The sequence below is a fragment of the Phascolarctos cinereus genome, unplaced genomic scaffold, assembly GCF_003287225.1.
Source record: "Phascolarctos cinereus isolate Bilbo 61053 unplaced genomic scaffold, phaCin_HiC Scaffold_4;HRSCAF=312, whole genome shotgun sequence".
Lineage (NCBI taxonomy): Eukaryota > Metazoa > Chordata > Mammalia > Diprotodontia > Phascolarctidae > Phascolarctos > Phascolarctos cinereus.
In genome coordinates this window covers 688189558-688203277 of record NW_027555847.1, presented here as the reverse complement: position 1 = coordinate 688203277, position 13720 = coordinate 688189558, and the positions used below count along the sequence as shown (strand labels likewise).

Here is a 13720-nt window from a genome sequence, read left to right as displayed (position 1 = left end):
TTGGACTAGAATGTTGCTTGGGGCACTTGCTATGGTCACACAGCTGGTACGTGTCAGTGGCAAGACGTGAACCTGGGTCTTCTGGCTCTGAGGCCAGCCCTCTGTCAGCTAGCTACACTGCTCTACTTCTGATGGTTACCATGTAAACACATCAATTTGTAGCCCAACGAAGATCAGAGGCAATCTGGAATGAAGCTAATAATTCATAGTTTGCTTTGTAGTTACTTGTCTTTGGTACAGAAAATGAACTAATTTTTTTTTTTTTGGAAAACAGAAGCATAAAAAACTCATTGTGGTTTATATTGGCAAGGAGAGGAAAAGCTAAAGAAATTAGGGGACAGATGGTGCACCGCTGAGGGAGGATGTCTTATGTAAATTAGAGAAACCAAATTAGACAAGGGTGGAAAAGACATTTCTTGTTCAGAACCCAGACAAATGGAATTCACGAAAAAGTTGTCCCAGTGTACTGGGAGCATGGGAGAGTGAATGTTTCCTGGTTTCCTTCCACATGGGAGAGACATTTAAAGGCCTGCCAAAAGGAGGACTTGAAAAGTCGTGTTTTATATAATTTTAAATGGACTTATCACAAATGTTCTGCTGCAGAATATAAATAATCAGGAAAAGTCCTGGCTCAGATGTTTCTTTCTCCTACTCTGTATGCATTGAAGAGAATGGACGAATCAGTCATCACCTAACAGTAATGCATGCCAGACATTGCACCATTATATGCTGAGCCTATTGGAAACCAGGCAGTGGGCCTAGAAGGTTTCTAAAATTGAGCTCTCTTTTCTATTTCCAGCTTGTTAGAGTGCCATGGGAAATCGAATTGTGGGAGAGCTCTAGAGGAGTTTGGCTGCCAATAGATGCTAGAGTTCTAATTGAGGCAGGAGGAGGAAGATTGGTATTGGATGCAAGGGCAGAACCAGGGTGAGGCAACTGGAACGTTGTCCCCAGGGCATCAACATTTGGAGGATACAAATTAGAACAGCTATAATAGCCAATCCCCTACATTGTTCAATTGAATTTATCTATATTATTTCTTGTATTATTATCACATCGTGAATAATAAAGTTGACTTGAGGATACTTTTATGCTGCTTGTCCAGGGTTTGTTGCTACACTGGGCACCAAAATTGCTTCCCATAGTAGGCACTTTATGAATAAACATTCACATTCATGAATTCAACATTCATTGATTGGTTGTAACACTATCCGTGTGGTATTGCATAAGCAGCATTGGATTTGAAGTAAAAATTCTTGGGTTCATATACTGACCTTACTGCCTCCTCTCTGGGTGACTGTGGTTGCCTCCCCACCCTTCCCCCAAACCTCCCTGCTTCTCCCCTCAATCTCTTCCTCTGTAAAATGAAGCAGTTGGCTTGAGAAGCAGAATGGTGAAATGGAAAGAGCACTGAGTTTGGAGGCAGAGAATATGGGTTCAGAGCTTGACTCTGTTCTTTAATACCTGTGTGACTTTGGACAGGGCATTGAACCTCTCAAGACATCAGTTTCTTCTCGGTTCTTTTTGCACTTAAGCTCTTTTACCTTTCTTTGAATCTCCAGCTCTTTGCACCGTACCTGGAATACATTGGGTGCTTAATGCATGCTCATTGACTGACTGATGACCTACTATAAAAAGAGGGGGTTGGGTAGGAGGACCTCAGAGGTCCCTTTTAGCTCCAAACCAGTGTTCTCCTGACCCACTGCCCAGGGCATCTCAGAGATCTCCCAGTTCTAAGTCTTACAAACCCACAAAATACCACCTTAGAAGCTCTCATTCTTTGGGGTGGAAGGTCACTCTGAGAAAAGAGATAGATCCTCTGTATTGGTTTTTTCCTGTTTGGCAATTAACAAAGGAATTTCTTTTCGCAGAGGGTCATGAGGGGCCCCACGTATGAAATTACAATCCTGGGAAGAGACATACGTTACATTAAGGAAAATGAAAAGGGTTTGAAGCTAATCCAGGCTTCTTCAAGCAGAAAATACCAGTATGTGGTCAGTGAAAACACACCAGATCTGGGATCAGAGACCCCAGATTCTAAGCCTAGTTCTGCCACTTGTTAGCTGTGTAATCATGGACAAGCAATTCAATCTTTCTGTGCCTCAGTTTCTCCATCTCAGACACCAAAGCTGTGTGACTCTGAGCAAGTCACTTACCCTTTTTGTTCCTCAGTTTCTCCATCTGTAAAATGAAAAGATTGGACTGGATGTTACGCTTAGGGTTCCTTCCAGGTCTAATTTTGTGACCCTCTGAGCTATAACTTGAAGGGGCTGGCTGGAGTCAGTGACCTCCAAAGTCCTTTCTGGCCCTAAAATTCTGTTGGAAATTTAAAAAGAGAAGTGGTGTGTGTGTGCGTGTGCATGCATGCCTTTCTTTGTCTTTTTTCTTTTTAAGTAAACTCAGACACGCTGTTGCGATTTAGAATATTGTAGGCTAGGTTGTATTCCCAGCTATTCATCAATGAATGAAAATGACTTCTTTTGGGGCAGCGAGGCGGCTCAGTGGATAGAGCACTGGCCCCGGAGTCAGAAGGACCTGAGTTCAAATCCAGCCTCAGACGCTTGGCATTTACTAGCTGTGTGACCCTGGGCAAGTCACTTAACCCCAATTGCCTTGTAAAAAAAAAAGGAAAGAAAGAAAGAAAGAAAATGACTTCTTTTCCTACCTGGTTGGCCTCTTTACAACAATAAAGAAAATAAGCTTCCTGAGTGCAGGGACTGGGTTTTTAATTTGTTTATTTATTCAGCTTTTAATTTCCACCATCTAGCCTAGTTTATAGCCCATAATGAGTCCTTAAGAAATGTTTGTTGAATAGTAAAGTCACGTTTATACAGCTCTTTATAGGCATGCATGGGCAGATCAGTGTTGCAATGATAGAGCATTGGGCTTGAAATCAGGAAGACTCACTTTCCTGAGTTCAAATCTGGCCTCAGACACTTGGTAGCTGTGTGACCCTGGGCAAGTCACTTAACCCTGTGTGCCTGTTTCCTCATCTGCAAAATGAGCTGGAGAAGGAAATGGCAAACCACCCTAGTTGCTTTGCCAAGAAAATGCCATAACAAGGTCATGGAGAGTCAGACAGGACTGAGTCAACTAAACAACAAAAGGTATGTCCTGCTGTGAAGCCCAAGAGGTTGGTTTTACAGATGAAGGAAATGAAGCTCTGAAAGGTTGAACAATTTGCCCATGATCACATGACTAGCAAGCAAGAGGCAAGATTGGAACTCAGCTCTCTTGAGTCAAGACCAGCACATTTTCCATTCCTCCTATTATGGAGAATTCAGGCTGATCTCAGCGGAAGGTTTCGTACAATGAAGTCCACTTTCTTCTTGGCGTAACATTTCTCTACCCAATGTGATTTTTAAATGGCACTGCTGTTCATCAATCTCCATTTTCTTTTTCCCCAGAAACCTTCTGTCGGGGTGGGTTTGATTGACACTGTGGACAAAGTTCTGTGGCACATAGCTTACAATCTGCAAACGTACAAATTGGCTGTTACCATCCAGGGCTCATCTTCAGTAGCAGGTAAAGAGGATCTGATGCCAGCATTTAGTATTTGTATAAGGCCTAGAATGGGGAAGGGTGAACAGTGCAGAATGGAGGTCTGGAGGGGTATAAAGATGGATGCCAATCCCAGCTTCACTCCTCCCGATCAATAAACATTTAAGACATAAAACCACAGACTGTCCCAGCTGGAAAGGACATCAGAAGCTATCTAGTCCTCCATCTGATCAGTCAATAAACATTTATTAAGCACCTACTATGTTCCAGGTTAAGGAATTAAAAAAGAGGCAAATACAGTTCCTGCCTTTATAGAGCTTCTATTCTAATTGCAAAGGAGGAGGGGGAATGCATATATGTATGTATATATATATGTGCATGCACACACACACACACACACACATATATATTTATGTATATATATACAAATAACAATTTGTATAACAGTTCAGTCATTTTTCAGTTGTGTCTGACTCTTCTTGAACCTGTTTTGCGATTTTCTTGGCAAAGATACTGGAGTGGTTTGCCATTGCCTTCTCCAGCTCATTTTACAGCTGAGGAAACTGAGGCAAATGGGGTTAAATGACTTGCCCAGGATCACATAGCTAGTAAGTGTCTGAGGCCAGATTTGAACTCAAGAAGATGAGTCTTCCTGACTCCAGGCCCAACACTCTATTCACTGAACCACCTAGCTGCTATACCATCTCTACTCATGTAGATCTTAGCCGCTGGACACCTTAGTCAACAGGAAGTGTAGCTAACAACTTCATGGCCTGGGAGCCCGTGTTTGGATAATGGACTACTCCAAATTTAGGTAAGCTGGTCTTTGGATGACAGTCTATTTCTGGACCCAAGTTTTTTCAGCTTGATAGCACCTGCTAGGTCAGGATCATGCTATTAGCTTGCTTAGCCTTTTGAGAACCAAGGGTTACCTGATATCACAATGGGGTGCAATTAGGAGCCTACAGGAGATTTTCTGAAGCTATCTTGTTGTGTATGAAATGATGCTCTGAGGAACACGGCTAGAAACAGGACAGATGTATTCAAGTCAGTGGTGCATGAACAGGCCCATGTCAGCATTTTCCTGCAGCCTTGAAAGCTGAAATCACTTAATTGAAGCCACCTTCTCCATTCACAGCAAGAGAATAGAAGCAGCAGTGCCTGGAGATGGATAAAGGAATTGAGAATAAAAGAGTTGAGAACAAGATTTCATAGAATCAGCTGGAACTGTTTGGTGGCAATCTCTTTTTCTAAAGGAATAGTCAAATAAAACCAGATACACTATTGCCTTTCTATTTTAAAGACCTTTATCTCCCTAGATAGGGACATTCTGTCTCAGGCCCCTCTCCTTATGACTGGGGATAATGGGTACAATATAAGGTTAATTGTTCCATTACTCAGTTTCAATAGCTGTCTGTCTCTCAACATTTTTATATTAATGCAGTTGTTTATGTGGCCAATGAGTAAATGACCCCCCCATTCTCCTGTTAGTCATTGTCCCCTTATCTCTTATTCGGTCTCTTTGGGAGCCCCAAAAGGAGCAGACACCATGAATCTTCTGTAAGCTGCCCATGGGATGGTGCAAATTGTCCTCGGCAGCATCCTAAATGGGCCATTCTGAACTTTACAATGATTCCCAAGAGCAAAGGCTGTTGTGATAACTTTGGGGTCTCTGTGACACCCCAGTTAGTCTTCCGCAGGCACACTATTAAGTGACCTGCTTCAAAATGTCTCCCCCACATATTTTTTCCTTAAAGGAGTCATCTTCCAAAGGTAATTGTCCTCTCCAGGGAGATCATTCTATTTCCTCACAAAACAGCTGGGGTTTTACAATCGAGATTTACAGTAGCTGTTGAGAGAGCAAACTCCACTTTATGGGGGAATCGGGCAGTAAAGGTTATTGATTTTTATCTTCCTCTTGGCTGGTTTGTGCTTGCAGAGTATTCATTGGCCAAAGTGCCCCCAGAGACGATGACATCTCCTCACTACCGCTTTCCCACCCAGGGACAGAGCTATATTGAAATTCCTCGGGAGGCCTTCCATAGTAAAGGTAAGTCGTGACTGCATGAGGAAAGCCATGGCTGGGCAGACTCAGAGACTCTCCATCTCTTCTCTTCACGCTCATCTGAAAGGAAGAGGCTACACATTGTCAAACTTCCCTGGGCCTCCAGGGAAACTGCTTCCAAGAACCGATAGAAATTCTGTAATGATCAAAATGCTGATGACATGTTATTTTTCCTAATGCCAATTGGGGTCCTTTTGATGACACTTCTTTTATCATGGAAAGGGTATGAGGAATCAGAAAACCTGCATGCTAATTAACAGTAAATAACTGTGTGACTTTGGTCAAGCCACCTAATTTCTTTGTCTCAGTTTTCTTCTCAGTAAGGTGACGAAAAATAATCCTACCCCTGTCTACTTTATGAGGGAAAATTGCCTTATGTAGCATAGTGGAAAGCCTGCTGCTTTGGGAGTCTGAATCTAGGCTCTGACAGCTACAACCTGTGGGAATTTGGGAAAGTTACTTTTGCCTCTTGGCTTCCTTATTATCATCTTCATTTTACTGATGAGAAAAGTGAGTGAGGCTCAGACAGGTGATAGGACCTGCTAGTACATCTTAGAGGCAGAATTTGAAACTAGGTCTTCCTGGTTCTAAATCAAGTATTCCATCTTATATAGGATCAAAATAATAGGAAATGGACCGGGACTTCAGTGGTATACCACTTCATGTTCCAATTCATGTTGGTACCTTCTCTGAAACTTTCAAGAGAAATTTCTAAACCAATGAGAAGTCAGATGACACAAGTATGTGTCTGAGGTGGGATTTGAACCCAAGTCTTCTTGGCTTTGAGGTTCTCTATCTGATTTAGATCTGGGAAGGACCTTTGAGGTCATGTCATCCAACTCTTTCATTTAATAGATGGAAAAAAAAACAAAACTGAAACTTGGAGAGACAAGTTATGCCAGGTTCCTTTCCTAGCAATTACCAGAGGCCAAGCTGAACCAGGTCTACCTGACTTCAGTCTGGCCACCTAGCCTCTCCCCCATCTGCTGTTCTTCCTATGGTCATCATTCTCTGAAGCCTGAAAGGCATTTTACAGATTACGTGGGATATTAAAAGCATCTTTACGGAGATCCAGCCAATGGGATGAAGCTAAGAAGAGGGAACATGAATGAATGTCTCTGTAGCTTAGCTTGATTCACACTGAGACAGATGGACAGACAGACAGACAGACAGGCATGCAGAGTTTCTGCTATTTGCCAAGCTTCCACTCTCCAGAAAGAAGACTAATGAGCACTGTGGCTCAATAGTGATCAGGGTGTTTCCCCACCACATGCCGCCTACCTGATTTATTCTCATGGCTGAGCTCCCCTGAACTGGGAGGGGAGCTCAGGCCTGTGACTGTCATGTGTGCTGTGAAAGGGGAATAATTCAGATCATATGGAAATGGGTTTTGGGAAATGCCAAAAATAGCTTGTGAAAGATTCCTTTTTTTCCCTTTCCTCCTTGTGCCTCTGGAAGTTGGTCTTAGATGGTTATCCACATGGAGAATGCACTTATGATAACTTGAAGGACCTGGCCTGCTTCCCAAAACTTTACCATGAGGCCCAAGTCAAAGTGAAGAAAAAAATGCCCAGAGCCAATTGAGGGTTTGTCCCCCTGACTCACCTCTGCTAAACCATCGGCAAGATATTATTTCACTTTTCAAAGAATGACATCAGGAAGAGTTGGAATCTAGTGGAAACCATAAAGGATATTTGCACGTTGGATGCTACTTGTAAAACTTGCATCTGTCTCTTTGCTCACAAGCTTGAAGAACTATAAATACTCCATATGTAGACAGCAAGTAAAGAACAGAAATGAAAATTCATACAGACAGAAATGTAGGTGTGTGCACGTGTGTGCACGCGCGCACACACACACACACACACACACACACACACACACACACACACCCTCTTAGCAAAGGGAGGAGCTTTTAAAAGTCAGCTAAAGATTGCAAGGGCAGGCAGTCTCAGACCCTTACTAGCTGTGGGACCCTGGGCAAGTCAGAATCAAACCTCTGATGTGCCCTGCTTGACCCCATAGCCAGCACACTGTCCTGGGCAGGCCAATGCTAACAATTCTGTGACTAATTCCACCACTGAGCTCTAAGCAGTGCTGAGTCACTAGTCTGGGTTGCAAGCTTAATTCACTGCCCACCTCCAGATTTTCTTCTGGGGTCTGGTCTTCCTTCGTGTATCTTCATGTGAACTCACCCTTCACGAGGAGGATGTCTGAAGGGCCCTGTTATTTAATTAGCGAGTCTGCGACCTTTTCAGTGCATGTTATGCCTTCCTCCCATTTGTCCCCTTAAAGGCTAACTGTTGGTCACTTTGCTTTTTCTCAGCCTGGACTACCATCGTTGGCCTCCTCTACCACACAATGCACTGTTGTTTCAACAAAATCCAGCCTACTGACACAAAGTAAGTCTTCCAGGAATGTATTTCTGTGGCCTGAAGGGAGAGGGGATCAGGGTACAGGAAGCATGTACATACTTCTTGTGGATAATTTGGGCTCCCAAAGCCTTGTGCTTCACTGTTAGTGACAGGGAGATGATTAACAGAAGTAGGTAAGTATCTCAGTGCTTTAAAGAAAAGAAAAGAAAAGAAACACAAACTGTGGTCCTCTGAGGATTGCGCAAGGCCTTATGTGTAAATCATTACATTTTACCTTTGAGCCAGACTGAATAATTTATTATCATCTGTCAGAGGCAATGGAATTAGGACACTTTCTGACAGCCATAAAGGAATAATAGGATAACTACAAGCTTCTTATCCGTCATCTTGTTCTTTATGAAAGTATCCTTGTCCTCAGCCTCTCTGGCAAGAATTGCTGTGAGAGAGTTTCTGGGTATGAGTGGGGAGATCCAGGGCAGGGGAAGGCTTTCCTGCACATTCAAAGGCACCAAGACAACTGATGTAGGTCTCCTGGCTTTGCAAACTGGCTATTTGTGCAGAACCTTTAAACCACCTGAAAAGGAAGGATGCATGCTCCCTTGAGATCTAGGTGCTACCCTACCAGAGACTAATTTTTAGAAAGTGATGATTTCAACACCTGAAGCCCAGAGTCATTACTTTCTTGGGTGGTGCTAATCTCAAGGAAAACATGATTTTGTCTGATTTCTGGCTCATGGGTGGCCTTGATTTAACCTCCAATGGACACCAGTCACAATGAAGCTTCCTTGATGGAAAGTATTGTTTCTTTTCTGTCATTGTATGCCCAGTGCCTGGCATAGTGTCTGGCACATAGCAGGCAAACAACAAATGTTTGTTCACTGGCTAAGTGGAGGATGCTACATTCAAAGTACGTGCAGTGCTTCTGTGACCACATCAAAATGGCAACATTCCCTTGAATTGCACAAGTCGCACAGATTTATCCATTGCCTCACCATCTTGGACATCTCTTGTCTACATCCTTCCATAAATTCTCCAATCAATGTACTATGACTCCTTTGCTTTCTCTGGTCATTGTGAGAATATCAGTGATGTGTTGGTAAATGTTTAACAATTAGCTCTGAAAAAAGTACACCAGACACACTTTTAATTTAACCTGCATTATTAATGTTTTCTCCATCACTTTCTTACATCGAGACAATTAGCAAAACAATAAATCAAACCCCAATGTATGGGATTTGACAATTTCCGAGGTGTAAATGCTCACGCTGAAAACTGAACAATCAGTTCTAACTAGCTGGTTTGAAATGACTTGGAAATATTCTTCATGTCAGGAGAACATAAGGGCTATCCATCTTTTATTCTTTGCTATCTCTGTTTGACCAGTACATCATGCTGATTTTTTGTTTTTGTGGGGAGGAATACAAGCATGTTATTTTTCAAGTGTGAGGATCTCTTGTCGGGGACTCTTTCCACTAATTCAGACCACTGCCCGTCTATCACTTGGTACATAGGAATTAATCTAGAGCTGGAAAGGATCTCAGATAAGTCTTAGGGAGTGGCCTGGGGCATTTAGAGGTTATGAGTTTGCCCAACGACCCACAACTAGTTAGCCAGAAGCAGGATTGAAATCCAATTCTTCTTGCTCCAAGCTCAGGGCTTTATCCACTATACTATGCTATCTCTTGGCAGCAATAAGACACAAATATGACTGTAAATCTAGAAGTAGTCTATTTGGGCAATGAAGAGGTCAGCAACCTTATTGATCTTATTTCTCCCTCAAGCCAAGGCTGGCTCAATACTGGGGCATACACATTTCCACTTCAGCACCTGGGAGAGGGAGAAGGCTGAGGAACATTTGAGTACCTAGTTAGCTCATTCTTCAAGGGCATCAGAGGGATAACTTGTCCAAACAGATGCCCCTGCCCAAAGGTCTGGGAAAAGCTTCTCTGAACAAAAAAATGAAAAATTGCATTCAGCTCTGTCTTTGTCTTAGGAGAACTCATAGACTACATTTATTATTAGTAGTATTAATATTACTGCTAATATTATTAACAATATTTATATTAATAGCTAATAAGTTCTGTTTCCAGAGTGGTTTAAGGTTTACAAAGTTCTCTTCTTTACAATAACCCCATGAGGGATGTAAGATGAATATGATTATATCCATGTTATAGAAGAAGAAACTGAGGCTATGAGAATTTGAGTGACTTGCCTACCAGTCAATCAATAAACATTTGTGAAGTGGCTACTATGTGCCAGGCACTGTGCTAGGTGCTGGGGATACAAAGAAAGGTGAAAATAGTCTCGACTCCTCAAGGAGCTCATAATTGGATAGGGGAGACAACATGTAAACAATTGTACACTAATGAAAGATATGAAGCACTCGAGTCAGGGGTCAAACTTAGGTTTCCTGATTCTAGGTTCAGTACTCTAGCCATTACACAACAGTGCCTCTCTAGTCATGAGTCATATGAGACAGCATGGGGTGGCTTAAGGCTTGGAGTCAGGAAAATCTGCGTTGGAATCCTGCTCAGTCACTTAGACACTCCAAAGCTCAGTTTTCTCCTCTGTAAAATGGAAATTATAGGAGCACCTACCTCCAAGGGTGTTGTGAGTCTTAAATGGGACATCATATGTAAAGTATTATACATATGCCAGTTGTTATTATATTGTTATTATATATTAAAATCACTGGGACAATACAGTCATATGTGACACCATAGTGTTCAAGAATTCATGAGAAACTAACTTTTATGGGCTAGGATAGTCAGGACTGAAGCTGTTTCTAGTCTGGCAGTGAAACCCCAAATGTATTTTTTGCAGGAAATGTGGAAGATTATATTACTTCCACAAATAGGCTAGATTATCTGTCTTGGCCCCGGAGACCACACCTGGGTTTTAGCAAATAATTCAGCGTGTTCACAGAAGAGCATAATTCTCATTGGAGTCTTTCTAAATTGTCAGATGTTTCCCTTCATCAATACATGGAAGAGAGTCCGAGTGGCTTAGGCTGATTGCAGACTAAGCCTTCTGAAACATTCATGGTCTCTGAGAACATCAAAGATCGAAAGGACCATCAAGTCCTGTCCTATCTCACCCCTCATTTTTCAGATGAGGAAAATCTGACCCTGGAGAAAGGAAAGGATTTATCCATGGGCATATTTGATGTCTTTTTTCCTCTGTACCTTATGGAATGATAGACCTAGAGATGTATATAACACAGAACAGAATATCATAAGAGAATAACATTAAACTCTAGATTGCCACTGTTCATTGAGAAATCCAGGACCAACTATTTGAAGCATGGCTGGAAGGTCTTTAAAAAGTATTACCCTTTTCCTTTCATTTCATGAGTTTTATCTTTAAAATATCCTTGTGCCTCATAGATACAGTCACTTAGAAGAGTGCAAGAATATTCAGAACCTTCTAGGCCAGCCTTAGTTTTGTGTCTCTCTTTCCAGCTTTTTGACATGTCTGTTTTAGGGTCCAGAACCACAGAGAGCTCCCTGTGCAACCACATTTTGAAAAAAAGATGCCTCCTCATTTTTTCCTCATTGGAGTCTTTCCTAGTGTCATAGAGCTGAAAAGACTTTGAGAAAGCATCTGGTCCAACTCTGTCATTGTATAGCTGAGAAACCAGAGTCCATTGGAGTTTAGGGGATTTGTCCAAGATTGTACAATGAATCAGCATGAAAGGCAGAACCAGAACCCAAGTGCCCTGAATTCTTCGCCATTGCTCTTTGCATCACACCGTGTTATGAACTGTAACACATGATGGATGACCTCTTAAAACTTTTTCATAGACGTAACATCCAAAGTAAGCATTAGTGAATAATCAAAGAAAATATGGCAAGAATTGATTCTCCTTCACTAGAGGTCTTCAAACCTTTGAGCGAATGGCCACTTCTTTGGGATCTGGCAGTGGAGATTTGTACTGAGGTGGGCGTTAGGCTGGATAGCCTCGGCCGTGCCTTTATTCTGGGATGATGACCCCAAGGATTACAATTAATCTCACAAATTAAAATTAAAATCTCAGTTATCTTTGCAAATGATGGGAAATAGAGCCATAGGAAACCAAACAGTGGCTAATATAGAGGGCATTTAGCAACTGCTTGACTTTCAGAAAGTAAGATGCCCTTTTCTATAGCAAATTGAAAATTAAGTTTTGATTAAGCTAATATTAAATTATTTCACATTCCCCAAACACATAGCAATCAGCAGTTTTGGGAGGTAGGGTCCAAAACCATCAATCATACTACCACTGAGCATTTGTTAGGCACGTACCATGTGCCAAGTCTATGCTGGGATATAAAGACAGATGTGATTTTGTCCCTGCCTTCAAAGAGCTTATTTGTTAGAAAATGGAGGCAGTAACATGTACTTGAGTGACTGTATCTAAAACAGGTAGAATATAAACTTGTTAGGGGAAGGCATTAGCAGATGGGGGAACCAGGAAAGGCTTCATGCATAAGCTGACACTCGAGTTGAGTCCTGAAAGTGAATAAGATGTGGAGGTGAGGAGGAAAGGCATTCTTGGCATGGGGTTGCCAGTGCAAAGATATGGATATGGGAGATGAAGTATTGTACGTGATGAATGTCAAGAAGCTCACTTTGACAAGCTGGCTATCGAGTGCCTGGGGGGAAGTTATCTGATAAGGTTGGAAAAGTAGGATAGGGCCAGATTGTGAAGAGCTTTAAAAGTGGCAGACAGAGGAGTTTATAATATTTGGTCCTGGAAGTAGTCAAGAATCAGTGGAGTTTATTAAAAAGGGATGGGGAGTTTGACACATTCTAGGAAAATCTCTTTGGTGACTGTGTGCAGGATGGGCTGGAGGGGGAGACGAGTCAGGGGGACCAGTTAGGAGATTATTACAATAATCCAGGTGAGGAGGGATGAATGAGGGCCTGACGGTGGAATTGCTGTGTGAGTGGAGAGAAGGGGACATATGGGAAAGGTGTTGTGAAGATGGAAATGGCAAGATCTGGCACGTGATTGGATATATGGAGCGGGTGTGAATGGGTATCCAGGATGACTCTGAACCTACGTAACTCATGGCAGAAGGAAAGCATGCTATTCTGTCTTTCCTGTGGGTGTTCTACCATGGGAACCGGTCACTTTGCAGGGGTGGATTTCAGCTCATCATATGGGAAAAAAATAAAACAAATAAACAAAAAAAGCCCAGAACACTTCCCACCAATTGGGATCTATCCCAAAAGTGGGCTGCTCTCCCTTTCAGGAGGCATGTTGAGCTCAGTCTCACTATGGATCTTCATTACTCAGACATTTATCAAGTCTCTACTTTGTTCAAAGTCCTGTACTAGGTTTAGTGGAGACACAGTGTTTAGGTAAGATATGGTATCTCGCTTCAAAGACCTTCTGGTCGTGGTGTGTGTGGTGTGTGTGTGTGTGTGTGTGTGCGCGCGCGCGCGTGCGCGTGTGTGTGTGTAGGGGATGGGAGATAAGAAACACAAATAGGTCCCTGTAATAGAATATACTTGAAGCTGTTCACAAAAGTACAGCTCAGGCGGCCTCTTCTCCCCAAGGCCTTCCCTAATTTCCTCATTATTAATACTCTCTCCACTTCAAATAATTTTATCTTACCCTGTTTATATTGGATTTATTTATCTGTGTAATGTTGAATGCTTTCAGGAGTAGGAATATAAGTTCCTTGAGGACAGGGAGTATTTCATTTTTGTCTTGGTGCCTAGTATGGGGCCTTGCATAAAGCAAATACATCAATGTCTCTTGAATGGAATTGAATCAAATTGCATCATAATT

The 13720-nt window shown here is 42.2% G+C and overlaps 1 protein-coding gene across 1 annotated transcript in view; it reads left to right on the top strand.

Annotated features, from left to right (window-relative positions):
• Nucleotides 1-13720, top strand: part of ADGRD1 (adhesion G protein-coupled receptor D1) — a 458528-nt gene that overhangs the window by 52932 nt on the left and 391876 nt on the right. Inside the window, 3 exon segments of the mRNA XM_021004341.2 lie at nt 3408-3525; nt 5441-5551; nt 7893-7968. Of these exon segments, the coding sequence (XP_020860000.1) occupies nt 3408-3525; nt 5441-5551; nt 7893-7968 (305 nt within the window).